The sequence below is a fragment of the Rattus rattus genome, chromosome 3, assembly GCF_011064425.1.
Source record: "Rattus rattus isolate New Zealand chromosome 3, Rrattus_CSIRO_v1, whole genome shotgun sequence".
Classification (NCBI taxonomy): domain Eukaryota; kingdom Metazoa; phylum Chordata; class Mammalia; order Rodentia; family Muridae; genus Rattus; species Rattus rattus.
Window position 1 is genome coordinate 152,442,831 of NC_046156.1, and position 20,758 is coordinate 152,463,588.

The 20,758-nt window shown below is 41.5% G+C and overlaps 1 protein-coding gene across 1 annotated transcript in view; it reads right to left on the bottom strand.

The window, feature by feature from the left end:
* Dnah5 (dynein axonemal heavy chain 5) overlaps window positions 1-20,758 on the bottom strand; it is a 301,350-nt gene that overhangs the window by 153,173 nt on the left and 127,419 nt on the right. Inside the window, exons 22-30 of the mRNA XM_032898676.1 lie at window positions 15,071-15,204; window positions 9,770-9,971; window positions 8,762-8,997; window positions 7,276-7,494; window positions 6,104-6,166; window positions 5,588-5,826; window positions 4,323-4,563; window positions 2,671-2,870; window positions 753-906 (exon numbers count right to left, since the gene is read on the bottom strand). Of these exons, the coding sequence (XP_032754567.1) occupies window positions 753-906; window positions 2,671-2,870; window positions 4,323-4,563; window positions 5,588-5,826; window positions 6,104-6,166; window positions 7,276-7,494; window positions 8,762-8,997; window positions 9,770-9,971; window positions 15,071-15,204 (1,688 nt within the window). The remainder of the gene's footprint in view (window positions 1-752; window positions 907-2,670; window positions 2,871-4,322; window positions 4,564-5,587; window positions 5,827-6,103; window positions 6,167-7,275; window positions 7,495-8,761; window positions 8,998-9,769; window positions 9,972-15,070; window positions 15,205-20,758) is intronic.

A 20,758-nucleotide genomic window follows, 5' to 3' on the forward strand; every position in this document is an offset into this window, starting at 1 on the left:
TTTAGCATTTACATAGATAAATGTTCTGCCTTACAAATGGTTAACAGATCTACCTACTGCAGTTCACTGAGAAAACCAAGAAGAAAGTGCAAGACCTTTATGTTAACAGTAGACTTAGTCATGCTTCTGCAATGTAAAAACAAGGTTAAATGTCCTAACCGTACAGGCAAATCAAAGCAGTTAAATAAGAATTTTTTTTAAATTTAGTTTAAAATGTCTTTTAAAATCTTAAAATACATCCAACATGTGCATAGTAAGGTAATTACAATTTCGTGAGAAAAATACACTCAACATCTCAGAGAGACAGCCTTTTCCTGCAGATTTCCTACCCTCAATTTTACAGCACAGATATAATTGGATATATTCTGTAGTGTGCATTCTTTTTAAATGTCAGTAGTAAAAGAACAAATTATCCTACTATTGTCAAGATAACTATCCCATAAATACACTGTTCCAAACTCCACCTCCAAATCATCTGAAGTCTCACACAATGACACAGAAATTCATGCTCTGGGGTTTTTGATCCTCAGTTTCCTATCAGACATCACAGGCTCACAGCATTTTCACTCTGTAACCACTGTCCTTGTCTTTCCCATAAATCCCCACTTCCTTTGAAAAATAATAGCAGCAGAAAAGAAAGCTAAGTTGCCAGAATCAAAGGTTCAATGAAGATTAAGGAGTTCTCAGTTCTTAGATGTTCCTCAAACTGAATAACCTGATGAAATCACAAAAAAAAAAAAAACTTTGAGAACCTTGGGAAGCTGCTTGGCAATGTCTCCTCCCACGAAGACAGCTTCTAGATAAATCCACAAGTTTTGAACGGTCATCCAGTTCTCAATGATGTCTGTTGAGTTGGAAAGGCATTGAACCCAGTTTTGAATCTGGGCTTTGAATGGCATGTTGTACCTAAAATAAGAAACACTTATTTTGATTGTGTTGTTTAAAAAAGAAGACAGTGTTTAACTTGTATTTTTTAACATTTACAATGCTGCCATGTTAGCAATAGAAACAGGATCCTGCTGAATGCTTTAAGTTGGGTTTTTACAACTTGGATCCAAAGTATGGGTAGCAACAAGAGACGATAATCTAAAGAAGAAATCAGGTATGAGACAAAGACACCCAGATTCCAGGAAATTCAATATCCAGGATGATAACATTCTCTCTGCTGAGTTTCTGTGTCTATTTCACAGGCGGTGTGAGCTCTCGTTCACTGGTGGCACTCCTAAGATCATCAGTGGAGACTGAATAACTAATAGTTTCAGCTATCATAATATCTGGGCTCTCATTAGCCTGCTTCTCCCATGTCTCTTCCTAATCTTCTACCCTCTGTTGGCCCAGCCATTCCTATGTGTGCATACATGTATATTAAACTTTATACTATTGCTGAATCCACGATATACAAGGCTTATAACAAGCAGTCAGTAAACATGTAATTGAATAAATGTTTCTCACATGACTATGTAGGTTTGGGTAGATATCACTGGTTAAAAAACAACAACAACAACAACAACAGCAAAGACCTCCTGCATCTCTAATACAAATCATTGTACTTGATATTTATGCTTTTCCTATCTCTCGAGGTGTGCTGTCCATCAAATAACCTAACCATCGCTCTCTCCAGTTACATTGTACAATGTCCAAGTTTCTTAGAAACTTACCATGTGCTGAACAGTCCAAACTCAACACTACCAAGGGTATAAAGACTAAATTCTATAGCCTGTATCATTTACTCAGACGTGGCAAATAAATGAAAATAACGGGATTTAATTTAAACGATGTTAAATATATAGTATTTCCTATATTTAAATTATTGATTTATAGATGGTGAATACCTGAAATTCCATTGTTCAGGAAGCAGAGCAAGGAATATCATGACTTCAAGGCCATCTTGGACTACATAATAATATCCTAGCTCAAAAAATTGTTATTAAACATACACATGGGGTGAAATTATTTTTTTGCTTTTTTTTAAGAAGCATTTATTTATGTTATGTACATGAGTACACTGTTGCTGTTTTCAGAAGAAGGCATCTGATCCCATTACACATGTGGTTGCTGGGAATTGAACTCAGGACCTCTGGAAGAGCAGTCAGTGCTCTTAACCACTGAGCCATCTCTCCAGCCCCTGGGGCGAAGTTTTAAACTTCACACAATACATTCATATCTCACTGATACCCAGTCATCATATCATTGAGATTCTGCTGTACAATAAATTACTTGAGGAAGAGTATGGAGAAGTAAGTTCATTAGGAAGTATGAGTCCATGGCCTTTGTGTCAACATGGGATTGGACTGCAGCTACAACCGAATGGTCAAACACAGGTATCACTGGTTTCTGGCTGCACCACTGTTCATGCTCTCTTGATCATCAGTAAAGTATGCACCCGGCTATGGGCTTCTAGAACATCAGTGTGAGAGCAAAAGGTTTGTCAAGCCAGATGACTCTACAACTCAGAGTAGCATCAACAACTAGAATCTGCAACTTGATGCCCTGTCAGCTCTGCAGGGATGTGTGTCAGCAACAAAGATGGCATGCTCAAAGCAATCTAAGGGGCTACCTGCAGGTGCCATTCTGTCGACTGATGCCTCAGACACATCCAACAAACAGAGAATGATGCCATAAAACTACTGCCAAAATAGATCTCAAGAATGAGGGAAATGGTTTTCCTACCTATTGCTCAGGAGAGAGCCCAATAGCATCAAGCTGTCCTCCATGCTGGTAATGACTTCTGAGGTACTGTCTCCTCTCAGGAGGAGTTCTCCACGGGTCTTAAAGCTGCTGAATGTTAACGTTTTGTTGTCCCATTCATTGATCACCTGTTTCAGCTTTTGCTCAATGTCTCTCTCCTTCACTGCACTGATGCAAATGTCCTATGAACAGAATAAGCTCTCAGTCATCCCAGGAAAGTTATGTCTTATTCGTAGTCTAAGTCCACGAGAGCTCCTCTTACTCACTTCATAGACATTTAAAGATTCCGTGTTTGAGAATATCAAACTCAATGTCTGAATAAATACAAATAGAGGGAGAGGACGATAAAGGCATGTCTAAATAGAGCCTTAATTTCTAAAATTTTCAATGTCAGTAAAAGAAGTAACAAAAAAGATTCAGTATCATTTTGCATTTTACAATATAATGACAGGCTTAAGACTCACTGTCCGACTTCCCTCTCAGGTCAATAGGTGCACTGTGAGAGGAGAGAATCAGCGGAAATCTGAGCTCTTCCTGCTCTCCAGCCACAGCTTCCATCACAGCGTCTTCTCCTGGACCCCTGGCTGAACCGTCTTTACCCCATTTCTTCTCACAATGTTCATTTTCTGGGTGACTGCATCCCTGTCCAGGTATTCAGTAGCCTTTATATCTCCAGGCAGAACCCACATATATTTGCCTCCTCGTGTAACTGTGTGGATGTTTCAACAAAACCACAAGCACAACTCATGACCCTGCCCACGTTCAAGCTTGATCTTTGCACCCAATCTGATTTCTTACAACACTTATTGTTGGTCTCTGTGATCCAAGCAGAGCTCTCAGAAAGAAAGCTAGAGTTCTTTGTTGTCCTACCCTTACTACCATATTTCCCACATTTCCCATCATGCTTCTCCAACAAATTCTCTCCAATTTTACTCCCTAAAAATCTCATAGATCTTTTCTTAACTTTTCAGCCTCATGACCTCTACTCTCTATCAACAAATCATTCTCTTCCCTATCACAATCCCTAAGTAGGTTTTCCCATCATTCTCTTCTTATCATCATCTTTCTGCAACCAACTATCAAGTTGATCTTTATAAAATGCAATGCTATCTCATCCCCAATGAAGACACATCTCCCAGGTGACTCCACATTACCCTGGAAACGAAAACCAATGGCATGCTCAACACACGCTCCACTTCTCTGGCCTCAACAGTTCTTTTATCTCCTCATCCATACCAGATGGCCACAGAGCCATCCTCTGGTTCTCCCAACAAGCTTCATAAATGATGTACCTTCTGCCTGGAATAGTCTTATTTGCACTTTCAGAACCTCTCTCATCTCCAGAATACAACTACATTCCTTTCACCCAGACAGACTTGAACCCAGATAAGACAAGTCCTTTGTCACAGGCTTGCCTGGGGCATGCAGCATACTTTCCTTTGAGGGCAATTTGGTACAGCTTAGAGCAATACCTTCATTTGTATGAATAATTACATTCATTATATAAATTTAAAAAAAACAAGAATACCTCTCTGTATTTCCAACATAGACCTTTTCACATAGTAGCATTCAGTAAATGAGGGGTTGATGGATGGAAGACGAGAAAGTATGGCTCTACTCCCTATCAACGATACCTCAATTTCCTCTTTGTATTTTAAAAGAGGAACCTCCATGATATTTCGTAACTTAAAGGTTTCATTGCCCACATCCAGACTGTGCCCAGTAAGAGTGGTTATCCTCTGCCAGTGCCTCTCTACCATGGCGTTACTAGCCATGTACTCCAGCAGTGGGCAACACTCGCTAAAGTCATCAATGGTCTTCTTCATATCCAGAAAGGCCTGCCAATCCTTCAGGGCCCGGGGCAGCTTCCGACACCTGTGAGGGAAACCAACGGGGAAGACAATTGAATTATCCAAAGCCAAGACATTGCCATCTACAATTATCTCCTCAAGCATGGTCTCATTTTGAAATTTCATAACTGATGTATATTAAGATAATTATTTTATGAAAAAAATCTTTTTCTAAATCAGAGATTTTTTTTCAATCTTTTTTGACACTTGCCTAAATAGAGGTATTATCTTTAACAGGTGAGAAGCGTCTTTTAATTCATTTCAACTTTGTGAACATGAAATTGAGAGCATTCCAAACACAGCACACCATAGTTGTTGACTCACACACAACCTTCCATTTTTCCTGGGCTCAGCTATTTAAAAATGCTAGAAAAAAATGTGGCCCATGGTTTTATTTCAGGAAACCACCTAATATAAAATTCAAATAATTTTAAGTGTAATACAAACAAAATTATCTTTCTTCCAACTACAGAAATGGCCACTATCACACTTGACCAGCTTTGAAGAAAGTAATTCTTTCAAAGTGAAAACACAGGGGAAAACAACAAAGGACTGTTTCACAAGGATGATGTCAACAGTGACAGAAGACAGAGGCAAGACATGCCAGCCCATTTCTGAAACACCTTCTTTGACAAGAGAACTTGAAAGCCTATCACACATGTAAGTCCTATGAGCTGGTAAGACGGCTCAGAGGGAAAGTGCTTGCAAGCATGAGGTCCTGAGTTCAAATCCCCAACACCCACATAAAAAGCTGGTCACGGTGACCAATGTCTGCAATCCCAGACCTGGGAAGGCAGAGACAGGAAGATCAGAGACTCATTGGTCAGTCATAGCCAACCAGTGAGCTTCATGTGCAGTGAGAACTCCTGTCTCACAGAAAGATGGGTAATGAGAGAGGAAGACACTGACATGGACCACTGCTTCCCATCTCCCAGACACAGAAAAAGCCGCCTCACCCTCCCGCACTGCACACACCCCACCCCCAACGCCATGGATGTTAAATCAAGAATTCAAAATCTCTGGGAATGCAAACCATTTTGCTTTCTTACCTATTTTGGAATTCTAAGAGTTCATTGTTGATTTTTTCAATATTCACTTCAGACCAAAGGGTATCTTGATAGCTGTTCACGGCCTCGATGACATTGTTGTACAGGCTGTATATTTTCTGCAGAAGATTTAGCTGCTTCTTTATCTCGAGAAGCTGAGGATACTGTGTAACTGGCAAACCAAAAAGTTCCTCTCCTCCGGTGTAGGTGATATATTTACGATATATGTTATCAAACTGATTCTGATAAAAAGCATAAGTGACCATAACCATCAGAATGACTTACACATGAGCTAACACATTGGCTTATAAATAAGCAAGACTGTGCAAGCGGGGGTTGGGGGGCGGGGAGCACATGTAAGTACAGTAGTGAGTATATTTATCTGAAAATATTTCTAATTGTAACAACCAGCAAATTATAGTCTTACATTTAAGTGCATCCTCAGTCATACAATACAATTTTTACCCTTTACGTGTGCATTCAATGCTTAGGAAGTCTGTAGGAATGAAAAAGGTTTACCTGGAATATAATAAGCCTGTCGCTGGCTTCCTGGGGCTTCAGTCCACTTGCCATCGGACCATTCTGACACAGATTAAACACAAAACATGAGACAAAGTGAAACATCCATACACAAATTTTCATGAGATCAACATACTGAGATATCAAAGTTCCTATGCATGATGTATACATGATAGGACGTTGTGTGTGCTATTGTGATAATTGTTTATTCTTGATTTCCTAAGAGAACTGTGAATGTAATCCATTTGGGATGATGTCCCTAGACTAAAAATCCGAGGACATACCACAGTTTCCAGAGGGGAAGAAATCTTGAAAGGTTTTAACCATTTACTGGTTACCTCCTAGATGATACCAGCAAGGAAGGATCGGTGGTTATTCTGGGGAAAGCTTACAGTTTTGCTTTTGAAGTAAACACTATTACAAATAACTTGCAGATTCTACCACTATAATGGCTACCTGGAAAATGAAACATAACCTACTCAGTCCGGTTCAGTATTCCTGAATTAGGACACCTCAAATAAATAATAAGTTGCCTTTTATGTTTCCTTGGGTGGGAACTGAATGCATGGAGCTTTGAAGTTTGAAATGCCACCACCTAATAGATTCAAAACTGACCCCATACTTACAACTTCCTCTCTCTTGCATGCTATAGTTGGTCAGAAATGAATCTCATCACACAGCACATGTACGCCACAATTCTTGCGCTAAAACCCATATACATGAGTAAAACACAGATACCGGAGGAGCAAGATTCCATTTGACTTGTCTACCACACCATGCACATCTGCAGTATGAAGTACCCACAGAGGCCCAGAGCTTGAAGAATTAATTTGTGCTACAGAAGGGGGAATCGTGTTTGTATTTACGTAGTATTATTCTGTGCAAACTTTGAAACCATTCTGGTTCTTATTTTAGTTTGATCCAGGGTCATACTATAGCCTAGGAAGCAAAGCAACAACTTCAGAACTCTTCGATCCTCACTGCATAATAAAATTACATTCTGAATTAACCCTTAAGGGGACGAATTCAAAAACAGAAATATGTTCATTCATGTAAGATTACTCTTCCTATGAAATTTTATGGGACTTAACATGCAGTTTTTAAACAGGTACACTTTGTGAATCCCGTCCGTTCTCCCCTTAATTCTCAAGGAGAGAAAGGCAGAGGCATACCAAATCATAGTCCAGGTAAAACTGCTGGCAGTCTTGGAGGAACACCTCCACTGTGCTGATCAGCTCTTTCCGGAAACTGGGCTGCAGAGCGCCCAACTCATTCTGCACATCACTGGCGCGGGCCAGCAGCTTCTCCCAAGCATAGCGCAGAGTGTCCACTTTGTCCATCTCTTCCTTGGCTACCAGCAGCCCATACTTGTTAAGGAGGGCATAGGATTCCTACGGACAAGAAGGAAAAGTGAATTTCTGGCAGTCAGATGTGTAAATCCTGATGCAGTCACAGACTGCAGCCGAGAATGGGGACCGGCATGATAGAGAGACTACCCTACGGGCTCTAATTATTCTCCTCGTGAACTTTAAGAACCTAAGTGAACAAGGGAGCCAGTCAGATCCAGTTCTCTCATCTGTGAAATGAAGAGACTCTGGCTATCTTGCAGAATGTCTGGAAATGTCTAAAAACATCATTGTAAATGCACTTTGAAAACTGTAAAATGTGACACAAAAGATATTTTTACTAGGTCCCAAAATTGTATTTCAACACTATAAAATTATATCAAGTGAAGGAGAAAACATAAAACTTAACTTCTAAAGTTAGGGTAACAAAATAAGACACCATTTTAATTAAATTTTAGTTTACTTTGTTCAGTAGGAGCAGGGCTGTTTCTGACTCTTTTGTCTGCTTCTGTGACCCTTTTCCTCATATATATATATGTGTGTGTGTGTGTGTGTGCGCGCGTGTGTGTGTGTGTGTGTGTGTGTGTATGTATGTATATATATACATATACGAATGTGTGTGTGTATATATATATATACATATGTGTGTGTGATATCATTTATATATGTTACTTCATCCAGCCTTAATATAAGGTAAGATTCCTAGCATTGTTGCAACTTGATATGTCATGTTTGGTTGATGTCCCCGGGAAGTCTGCACTTCTCTGAAAATAGAGAAGGAGTGGGGTGGGGGCTGGGAGAAGAGGAGGAATGGGAAGCTGCAGTTGGATGTAATATATGAGAGAAGAATAAATTTAAAAATAATAAAAAAGAATGCTTGACAGTCGGGCACAAGAAAATCTTTTCCAACCAAACTTTGAGTCAAGTCTTTGCTCTTAGAATGCAAAACATTTGAACTAAAAAGATTAATATGACAGGTTATCCAATCTCAAGGGCTCATAAATAAAAAACACTACATGGACTTAGCAGATTATAAGCATATCATATATATATATATATACATATATATATATACACACACACATATATGTATGTATGTATATACACATACATAAAGAGAATATCATTTTGAGAGGGGAGACATTAGAAGAATTGGAGTTAAAATGTTCTCCCACAAAGGGCAGCCTCAGTGCTGAAATCGCTGCTTTTAGCTTTAATGCCCATTTGTTGTTCCGACACAGACCCGTTAATACTCCTCCTAATGGCATCCAAGGGTGAAAATGTTTCTGTGACAGACAAGCTGCCCGTCTACCTCGATTGGTCCCACTTGGAAGTCAGTGGAGATCTGCTGCTCCCTGATTTCTTTCAGGGCTGCCATTGCAATCCGAATATCATCCAAGTCTTTAATTGGCCGATTCAGTTTCTTCTGGAATTCTTCAACAACTGTGAAAATGTTTTCCATCTCACTCCTGTACTTTCTGTTGCAGTGACGGCCTAGAACCATCATCCAGGCCTTCGTCTCTGCAGTCAGAGAAAACTTCAAATCAGCTGTAAAAGCAAAACACCCACAGGTCAGTCTGGGAACCTTGAACCAATGTAAAATGGCACATTGGGTTCTTCATGAGTAGTGAATACTATGAGTTTAGAAATACGTAAAATAGAATTTGAAAACGGTTTCCAAGCAGGGGATACAGTTCAATTAGTGAGAGCATTTGATGTGCCCTTAACAGAACTGAAAGTTGTCAAGCTTGAGGTTCAGAGAGAAGTCCTATCTCAAGGGAATAAAATGGAGATCAGTATCGTAGGATACCTGGTGTCCTCTGATGTCCATGTGTGCACATGGACACACCACACAGACAATACTACACACACACACACACACACACACACACACACACACAAACACACACAAACTTGCTTAATCATTAAAACTCATGCATCATATAAATCTTATTTTTTTTACAATTTGAATAACATTTTGAAACACACACACAATATATATATACCCATGAATGTATAGGATAAGCTTCAAGTGTTTGGTGTTGTTACTTAGAACAGCTAAGTCCTAATTCTAACTACAACAGACCCCTCCCTTTCTCTAAACTACCCTTTATTTTCAAGTTAACCAGCAAAGTGTTAAGATAGACCAGAATTAATAATTATGCACATGAGAACTAAAAACAAATCTTCAAATTGCTTTTAAACTTTGAAAAGAAATCAATCCTGAAGAAAGCTAGAATTCCCTGGAACTATAACCTAGGTAAAGAGACAGAGTAAATGCTGCTGGGTTTACCTGACTGTCTGAGAGACAATTACCAACCTGTGTATAGAGCAATGGAACCCACACAGATGTATTCAGGCTCTGCATTAATTTCCTGCTCCAGGCTTTGGAAATAAAGAATCCTGGACTCAAACTCAGAAAGAAAAGGGTTTTGCGCAATAAAGGTCATAATGGTATCTTCTTTCTCCTTCTGCCAAATGTGATTGTAGCATTTGAAGCGGTCCATGGATGTGATAACTTCCTGGAATAGAAATTGTAGATGTGGGTTGGGGATTTAGCTCAGTGGTAGAGCGCTTGCCTAGGAAACGCAAGGCCCTGGGTTCGGTCCCCAGCTCCAAAAAGAAAAAAAAAAGAACCAAAAAAAAAAAAGAAATTGTAGATGTGTGTAGAAGAGTCTGAAATGGCCTGGTGATGCAACTGAAGATTGGCTCATTTGATGGCTACCACGGAGCTCTAACTATGATTAGTCAGTTATGTGGAAAGAAATAGAAAAGCCATAGAAATGAGCTATACCAATGACATTAGCAATAAGTGGGGGCTAGCATCCTGTCATCACTAGTCTAAAGGGAGAAGAAGAACTGTATAGAAACTAGAAGGAAAGAAAGTTCTTGTTGGCCATTGGGAGCAGGAATATCTGTTATAGGTTGACCTTAGGCTAAAAAGAACGAGTAAGGTTGAGCCATCAGGAAATGTAGAAGAAAAATCCTGTGGGTCCTTCTTCCTCTCCTTGAGTCTCCTCCAAGGGTCCTCACTGGTTAGACTCACTACTACATTAAAGATCACTACTGAGATCTGTATATTTCTTTCCTATAGTTAATACCACAAATTAAGAAATACCAACATTAGTTTTTTGTTGCTAGCTCCAGGTCATTAAAACTATTCTGCCTCATCCTTAGATTTCCACAATAGTGAATAATTATGTTCAGAGAAAGCACTGGACTTTACTTTGTGGCAATTAGTTTTTATAGTCAACTCAATTGGATTTAGGACCCACCCTAAAAGACACATATTTGGACAGGTCTGTGAGGATGTGACTGAGAGGTTTAACTGGGGAGAGAAAACCACCCTGAATGGCGGCATAACTATACCATAGACTAGGAGTCCTGGATTGAATTAAAATGGAGGAAGGAGAAAATAAGTTGAGCACCTGCATTCATCTCTCGAAGCCTCCTGACTGCAGATTCACTGTGATGACGAGCAGCCTCATGCTATGGCTACCATGCCTTCTCTGCCATGATAGACTGTGCTCTCAAACTGTGAAAGAGGTAAACCCATCCTTTCTTATGGTTCTGCTGTAAGTCACCTCCTCACAGCCAAGAGCAGTAACTAACACAAGTGCTGGTGTACTCTGCTGTGTTCACTAGAATTACAGAGGCATCTGAAAATATATCTAATTGTTTACTTCCATAGCCTACTTTTCCCCCCTCTCCAATAGTACAGCACCTGATAAACTAAGCAGTAGATAAATAATTGTTGAATATGTGAACTCAGTCCCTAGAGGGGAGCTAAACACAGGATCTTCAAAATGCAAGAGCAAAAGATTAAATGTGAATAAATGCAAAGACTTGTTCCCTGGGGAATACATTAAGCACAACCTAATGACTTTTTTTTTCCATCTAATAATAGCAACAGCAGCTTTTCTGGTACAGTCAAACAAATGTAGCTTATTGTATTAAAAACAGCTTCAGAAAACATGCTCTTACTAAACAACTACTTGTTCAACACTGAGAAGCACCTAAGAATTAGCTGGTTTTAATAAATGTGTGCATACAGGAGACAGCTTCCTGAACATCAACAGAACACCAATAGAACAGGCATTAAGATCAACAATTTAATAAATGGGACCTCATGAAACTGAAGATCTTCTAGAAAGCAAAGAACAAGGTCAACAGGATAAAGCAGCAGCATTCAGATTGGGATCTCCATTAACCTTCCATCCATCAAAGGGCTGATATCCAAAATACATAAAGAACTCAAGAAATTAGACATCAACAAACCAAACAACCCAGTTAAAAATGGGTTATAGAGCTAATTAGAGAATTCTTCACAGAGGGCTCTCCGATGGCTTGGAAGCACTTAAGAAAAGTTCAACATCCTTTGTCATTGGGAAAATGCAAATCAAAATGACGGTGAGGCTTCGTCTTAAGCCCACACAGTGACTAAGATCAAAAACTCAAGTGACAGCTCATGCTAGAGAGAGTGTGGAACAAGGGGAACACTTCTCCATTGCTGGTGGGTGTGCAAACTTGTACAACCACTTTGGAAATAAATTTGATGGTCTCTCAGAAAACTGAGAATAGTTCTACCTCAAGACCCAGCCATACCACTCCTGAGCATATTCCCAAAAGATGTTCTACCGTGCCACAAGGATACTTGCTTAACTGTGTGCAGAGCAACTTTATTCTAAATAGCTAGAAATTAGAAACAACCTAGATGTCCCTCAACTGAAGAATGGATAAAGAAAATGGAATATTACTCAGCTATTAACAACAACCTCATAAAATTTTCAGACAAATGAATGGACCTAGAAAATATAATCCTGAGTGAAGTAACCCAGACATAGAAAGACAAACAAGGCATGCACTCACTTATAAGTGGATACTAACCATAATGTAAATAATAACCATGCTACAATCCACAAGGAGTAACAAGGAGGGCTCAAGGGAAGATGCTTAACTCTCACTGAGAATGGGAAAATAAAATAGGCATTGGAAATTGATGGAGGGAGAGAACTGGGTGGGAGAAAGACTGGGGAAGGGAACAGGAGGGATCAAGTGTGTGAGGAGAGAGAACTAGGAGACAGCATTGGAACAGGTGGGGGGGGGCATTCCTGGGACGAGCTAGCAACCCAGGACAAGGGAAACTCCCAGGAATCTATGAGTGTGACCATAACTAAAATTCCTTGCAATAGGCAATATGGAACCTGAAACAGCTATGTAACCAGGGAAGACTTCCAACAGAGAGATAAGGACTCCAACCCAACCACAGAACCTTACTCCCACCATAAAGAGGGAGCAGAAATTGAGGGAATGATCAACCAGTGTTGGCCCAACTAGAGACCCATGCCATCAGAGGGAGCCCACTGTTGACACTATTAATGATATGATACTATTCTTGCAGACAGGGAACCTAGCACAACTGTCTTCTGAGAGGCTCCATCCAGCACCCAATGGAAACAGAGGCAAAAACCCACAGCCAAACATTAAGTGGAGCTTGAGAATCTTGTGGAAGACGGGGAGGAAGTATTGAAAAAACCAGAGAAGTAAAGGACAGCATAAGAAAACCTACAGAATCATTAACCTGGAACCATAGAGGCTCACAGAGACTCGATGCCAACCAGAGAGCATCATGGGACAGACCTAGGAGCCCCACACCTATGTAACAGATGTGTAGCTTGGTCTTCATGTGGGAACCCTAACAGCAGGAGCAGTGGCTGCCTCTGACTCTGTTGCCTGCCTTTGGATCCCTTTCCCCTGACTGAGCTGCCTTGTCTGGCCTCAATAGAAGAAGATGGCACCTAGTCCTACTGCAACTTGATATGCCAAGGCGGGTGATACCCACTGGAGGCCTCCCCTTCTCTGAGGAGAAATAGGTGGGGGAGGGGAAGACTAAGGGGAGAGTTAGGGACTGGGAAGACAGAAGGGAGAAGCTTTGATCATGATGCAAAGTTAATTAATTGATTGATTAATTAATGAAAAATAATTAAATGTATGCAGCATAGCCATTAAAAAAACTGATTTCAGTATCTTAGGTCTTTTTACCTATAAGGGCAAATTTGTCTGAATACAAAAGGAAAATTGAAGTGGGGTTGAGGAAGCAGGTTGGAAAAAAAACTGAATCGGCTTTATGGACAGCCAGTATGAGTTTGTGTCGATGGTAGCAATTTTTAATACTCCATTTTATCTGAATTCCATATATATTTTTTCCTCTGATGATTTGTAGATCTGCCTACCCTCATATAAGAAAGTGAAAGTATGTCATCTACTGGCCAGGAGGTAATTCCTAGTATGAGAACTCGGAAACTCTGAGTGAGATGACTCAGTGGGGAGAGTGCCCGTGCCTGCTGTGTAAGCCAGGAGTCCTGAGTTTGCATGCCCAGCATTGCAGAAAGCCTGATGCAGAAGCACCTCCATAATCCTAGCCACAGGTGTGTAGTACAAGGAAAATCGAGCCAGCCAGTCAACCCATGCCAAAGTGGGGGCAGAGGGAGGTAAGCCCCTGATTCAGTGAGAAACTCCCTCTCTCAAAAATAAGGTGGGAAGCAATAAAGGAAGCTGCAGCAACCTCTGACCTTTATATGTATACATACAGTTAAGTGTTCCAGAAACACACACACACACACAACACACACACACACACACACACACAGAGAGAGAGAGAGAGAGAGAGAGAGAGAGAGAGAGAGAGAGAGAGAGAGACTGCATAACTTATCCTGTTTTACTTTTTGAAGGAGAGCTGGGGAATTGTCCCCTCAGTCTGAATTGTGGGTTTGAAAGGAACAGATTTTTTTTTTATTCTTCATGAAATTCATGGGTTTTTTTTTCATCTTTATTAACTTGGGTATTTCTTATTTACATTTTTTTTCTTTTTTCTTTTTTTCGGTGCTGGGGACCGAACCCAGGGCCTTGAGCTTGCTAGGCAAGTGCTCTACCGCTGAGCTAAATCCCCAACCCCCTCTTATTTACATTTTGATTGTTATTCCCCTTCCCGGTTTCTGGGCCAACATCCCCCTAGCCCCTCCCCCTCCCCTTCTCTATGAGTGTTCCCCTCCCCATCCTCCCCCCATTACCGCCCTCCCCCCAACAATCACATTCACTGGGGATTCAGTCTTGGCAGGACCAAGGGCTTCCCCTTCCACTGGTGCTCTTACTAGGCTATTCATTGCTACCTATGAGGTTGGAGCCCAGGGTCAGTCCATGTATAGTCTTTAGGTAGTGGCTTAGTCCCTGGAAGCTCTGGTTGGTTGGCATTGTTGTTCATATGGGGTCTCGAGCCCCTTCAAACTCTTTCAGTCCTTTCTCTGATTCCTTCAATGGGGTTCCCGTTCTCAGTTCAGTGGTTTAATGATGGCATTTGCCTATGTATTTGCTGTATTCTAGCTGTGTCTCTCAGGAGAGACAATAGATTCATTTATGGGATCAAATGAGGATAGAGATATTAACCAAGAGACCAAGCAGGGACTGGGGGTTCAGTGAACACACATTCAGTGTACACAGACAAGATGCCTCTCACTGCTCGGGGGACACTATCAGGGGTGAAATCAGGCTGCGCTCAGGGTGAGTTTATGATGGGGCGTGTGCACACGCATGCCAGGCAGCCCAGGGCCTGTGACACACATACCTTCTTGGTGGAGCTGATGACCGTGCTTAGCACAGAGACTAATTTCACAATCTCTTTGTTGTCAGAAATATTCTTATAATAATTCTGGGTTTGCACCGGAATGGGCAAGTTTACAGATGCTATCTCCAGTGTTTCTAAAGCCAAAGAGGGAAAGAAAAACATAAACGTTAATATCAACAGTCTACCGAACATATTTTGAAAAAAAAGTGAAGGTTTCTATAATGATAAAGACACGTAAGATCTGCATAAAAGCAATGAGAAAGGTAGAGGGCATTGACAACCTTAACTGTTCTGGGACTAATAAAATTAATCAAGGTGTGCAACCATCCAAAGAGCGTTCCTTTAAGAAGGAATGCTGGGTCTCAGTGGCGATAGCACGTTCTGCGTGCTCGGATGCACCTGCGGCTCTCGGTTTTCTGCTTCCTCTCCGGCTATGTGACAGCCTGAAACAATCACAGTCTTACATCTCACTGCTGTGAAAACCTGCAGCCCAGCATTCCATGGTGGGGCGAGCGAGGTTTGGGTCTCCTTGGCAAGGTCTAAAGAACTGTTACTGACCGTCGTGGCTGGAAGCTCCCTGCATGAACTGGGTCCAAAGAACTGATCTTTGTCTAGCCTGAGTCAGGACCTCACTGGAACAAGGGAAAGCTTCAGCCACGCAGTATTTTGTCCAAAGAAAAGAAAGAAATTTACACAATCACCCCAGTCACTTAACTTTATCAGTATCTAAGACTGATAAAGTTAGTTTGAGGTGAAAATCGGGGTCAGTGGGGTTAGTTTGGGATCTAGAAAGAGAGGCACCAGCAGTGACCATGACACAGAAGACTCTCAAAGGCTCTGGCTCTGGGACATCCAAAGTCCACGCACGCACGCACGCACGCACATGCACAAACCTAGAGCTGTGAGCATGCCCAGGAAGGAGGGGGAAATGCCCAGTCTTCAACCCTGCCCAACACTGAGGCCATCATAATCATTATGTAAAGCTTGGGTGCTGTTCCTGCTCTCCTAAACAGAGTCCCTAAGCAAAGGGTGGGACTTCTGGGCTCAAATCAGTAAGGGAGATCTCTATATGCTTTTAGCTGACCTCTAAACAGTCAGACACTACTGCAGCTGATGCTGCAAACAATATGAATTTTTACAGAATTCGCCCAGGGAGGTCAGTGCTCGTCTGTAACATTCTTCTGCTGCTTAGCTAGCTTTTTGTTTTCTTGTATTTTGTTATGTTCTCTGGTTTTGTTTTGTTTTTTCTTTTTCTTTTTTGTTTGTTTTTTGTTTGTTTGTTTTAGTGTTGTGATTCAGCACTCCGATTTCCTTTTTTCTATTCTGAATTTCATTGTACATCAACCCCAAGAGTTTCTCTTTTTTATCAATTAATTTTAATATATTTTAATTATTAAATTTTTATTAATTATACATGCTTTCCTCCCTCCTCAATGTAGCCCAGATCCTTCCCTCCTCCCATTACCCACCAAACTTTATGTTCTTTCTCTCTTTAAAAAAAACTCAGAATCTAAACAACTAAGCAAAAGCCCAATAAGACAAAATATGCCAAAATAAGAGAAAAAGTACACACACACACACTGACACACACCACACTCACACACACACCACACAAACACTCACACACCACACCACAAAACCTCACACACACTCACACACAACACACACACAAACACACACACCACACTCACACAAACACACACACACACACACACACACTCACACACACCACAAACCCTCACAAACATTCACACACCACACACACACATGCACACACACTCACACACACACACTCATACACACGCACTCACACATACACCACAGACACCACAAACTCTCACACACACTCACACCACTGTCACACTGACACGCACACACCACACAAACACTCACACACACCACACTTACACACACATACTCGCACACACTCATACACACACACCACACCACAACATACCACAAACCCTCACACACACATACACACTCACACTCACACACATATGACACACACCACACACACACATACACACACCACACACACACATACACACACACACATACTCGCACACACTCATACACACCACACCACAACATACCACAAACCCTCACACACACTCACACACACATACACACACTCACATACATATGACACACCACACACACACACACACACACACACACACACACACTATTCATTTCCTGCTGGTCAACTCCCTGGCATGAGGCCTGCCCTGAACTGAGACTCCGTTGGAGGAAACTGATTTTCCCTTTCCTGGCAGGTCATCAATTACAAATAGCTTCTTGGTTAGGGGGTGGGACACCATCCACTCTGTTGTCTCAGTGCTATGACCGTGTGGCATGGACCTGTGCAGGCCTTGCATGCACTGCCATCGTCTCTGTGAGTTCACATAGGCATCATCCTGTGTGTGATCAGTGGCATGGCTTTGTGCAATTTAAATCCTTTATATTGAAATATGCCACATATTGCTGTACAGATTCAGCATATCCCATTTAAATGTTTCAACTGGTTTTTTTTTTCATAGAAACTAATAAGCTGGTCTTAAAATCATACAGAAACGTGATGGATCCAGCGCATTTTACTCGTTTGGGAAAATAATAAAGTGGTACAGGACTCCCACTTCCTGACTTCCCAGAGGAGTCGGCGATAGAGTGGGGAGGCAGTGGAGCTTATTTTCCTTACTCCTGCGGCCCTGCTGTCCCTCAAGCAGGTGAGCCTGGCCGCTCGTGCTCACACAGACTGCCTCGACTGTAGGCCATGAGCCACACAGAAAAGAAGGCATGGAAAGGAAGGAAGGAAGAAGGAAGTTCTTTCTTTGGAAGAAGAAAGGGTTTAATGGGACTGGAATGAGAAAGAATGAAACAGAAGGGGGCTGGAGAGACGGCCCAGCGGTTAAGAGCACTGACTGCTCTTCCAGAGGTCCTGAGTTCAATTCCCAGCAACCACATGGTGGCTGACAACCATCTGTAATGGGATCTGATGCCCTCTTCTGGTGTGTCTGAAGAGAGCTACAGTGCACTCAAACATAAAATAAAGATATTTTTTAAAAAGGAGACAGATATTTGAGCAAAGAACGATATAGGTGTATGAAATTTTGAAATTATAAGTAAATAATTTTTGAGAGCTTATGACAAAGCTATAGCAGTGAAGGCAATGTCACACTAGAACAAGCAAGGCCTGAGACTAACGGAACAAAACCAGAAGTCCAGAAATAAACGTGTGGATTTACACTCGTATCTAAGCGAGTTTCAACCCAGATCTCAAGAAGATTCAATTAGAGCATAAATGATTTCTTAGCTTAACATTGGTGGTACAAGTATACACCCACATTGAAATAATGAACTCCAACGTCACTGACAGTGAATCGTGGACTGAAATACAAATGCTATGCAACTTTAAAAGAGTACAAAGCCCCTTAGCCTTAGGCCAGCAACTGTTTCTTGGACACACGATGAAAATACAGCTAAGTAGAACTTAATAACTCTGATTCTCCAAAAGATGTCAATGAGAAACTGAGAACGAATCTGTAATGTAAATGTATTCTGAAGGTTGAGTGGCAGGCAGATCCCTGGAGCATTCTAGCCAGGGAGCATAATCAGTTGATGATCCCCAGGATCAGTGAAAGATCCTGTCTCAAAACACAAGATGCACTGCAATTGAGGGAAACACCCACCATCAGCTTCTGACCTCCACACATGCACGTATGCACATAAGCAAACAAATGTGTGTGTGCACATGAGCGCATGCGCAATAAACAGAAGCACCGCTACAAGTGTGCCAGGATTCTTAATGATAGAGCAAAAGAGAGACAATCGAACTGTGCACTAACTTACCAAAGCATAAATAAAATGCAGGTGATCTGCACTGTGAAACACAATTCGCTGATAAAAAGAAGTAAATATTATGTGCCCCGCCATCCTAGCGCTCAGAAGGTAGGAGTGGGAATCTTGAGCTCAAGAGTATCCTGATCTAACAAGTTCAAGCCAGCCTAAGCTACTCATGTTCTTCTCTCAAACAAACAAGTCTGAGAATGAAGCCCCTAGCAGGGCCCTTGCCTGGCATGTGTAGGGCCTGGGGTCCCATCTACTGCACTACGATAGAGAAAATGTAGCATAACTGTTTCATGCTACACATTGATGAAAACGGAAGTACCATGACAGATGAGGAAAAGCAGTCACAGGACCCCACACATAGCTTGATCAACTGCTAGGGATGGGACATAGATCAGTGGCTTCCATGGGCTAAGAAAAAAATGGAAAGCAAAAGGAATGAATGCTCACTGGTGCAGGGGTTTGTCCTGAGAAAAAATAATGTGCTGAAATTATACAATGATGATACTCAGAGCATAAGAAACAACAACAACAACAACAACACACACATGTGCACGCATACACACACACACACACACACACATACACACACACACACACACACAGGAAATAAACCTTCTAAACTGCACAGTTAAAGGCAGCCAGGCTGCAGTCTGTTGCTTCAGTTCTTTGGTCATGATCTCAGTACTTTTTTTTTTCTTCTCTGGCTGTGGTTCATGATTCAACACATTCTTAGGAGAAGACTCTGAATTTTAAATGATTCTAGGGGCTAAAGCAATGTTTCCAGATTAGATTGAAGCTGATTCCATAGTATCAGTGCTGTTTTAGGTTTAACCCATGGTTTGGTTGTATGTATGTGTTGTGGGGGAGGAGGATCATGTGCACATAAGTGAAGGTGCCCACAGAAGCCAGAACGGGGTGTCCGATACCCTGAAGCTGGAGGTGCAAGCAGTCGTGAACCACTAGAAAGGGATGCTGGGAACCAGACTCAGGTCTGCAGCGTGACCAGTATCTATTCCTAGCCGGGGAGCCATCTGTCCAGCTCCAGATAGTGCATTTTAGCTTAAGCTAAAAATAAATGAATAAGTTAGTTAGTTACAGGAAAGTATTTTCGACTCTTTCTACCTTCCTCATTAGGGCTATTTCAAAGAAGTACCGGCTTCAGTTTCTTCCTCATAGTCATTTTATCATCTCAGCGGAGAGCGTCACCAGCAAAATTAAACCGTCTGCTAACCGCAGCGCTGACTGGAAGGGAGTGCGAGGACTGAAGATGACATCTGATATCATTAGCAACTCGGATGTCTTATGCTCCCCAATTCTACAGACTACAAATGAAGGCCGCAGGATGCACAGCAGCATGCAGGATGTGTTAACAAAACAGAATTACTAATAGGTCAAAAATATCTGTAACGTGCCAGGAAATACTGATCATGAGGAAAACCAGTTTCTCAGTAAAGTGTGAAATTAAATGCATTTCTTGTCTTCAGCCATTAATAGATCAGACCAAACATCAGCGATGCACCAGCAGTTGTGACAGATGCAACAGAAGCAGGAGATAATGTGACACTGACAGATCAGTATGTGGATCTTAACGTTTTTAAACCCAAAATGGGCTCAGAGATTGATACTCTTATTGAACATGATTTGAAAACTGCATATGGCGCAGGAGATAACTAGAGATCTCTATAAAACATGGCTTGCAATGACTATGTTTTAAAAGTTGGGAGTGTGGGCTAGCAATTGAGAGCATTCTTACAGAGGACCCCAGGTCAGTTCCCAGCACTGTATCAGGTGGCTCCCAACTCCAGCCCCATCTTCTGGCCTCCATGAGCATGTGTG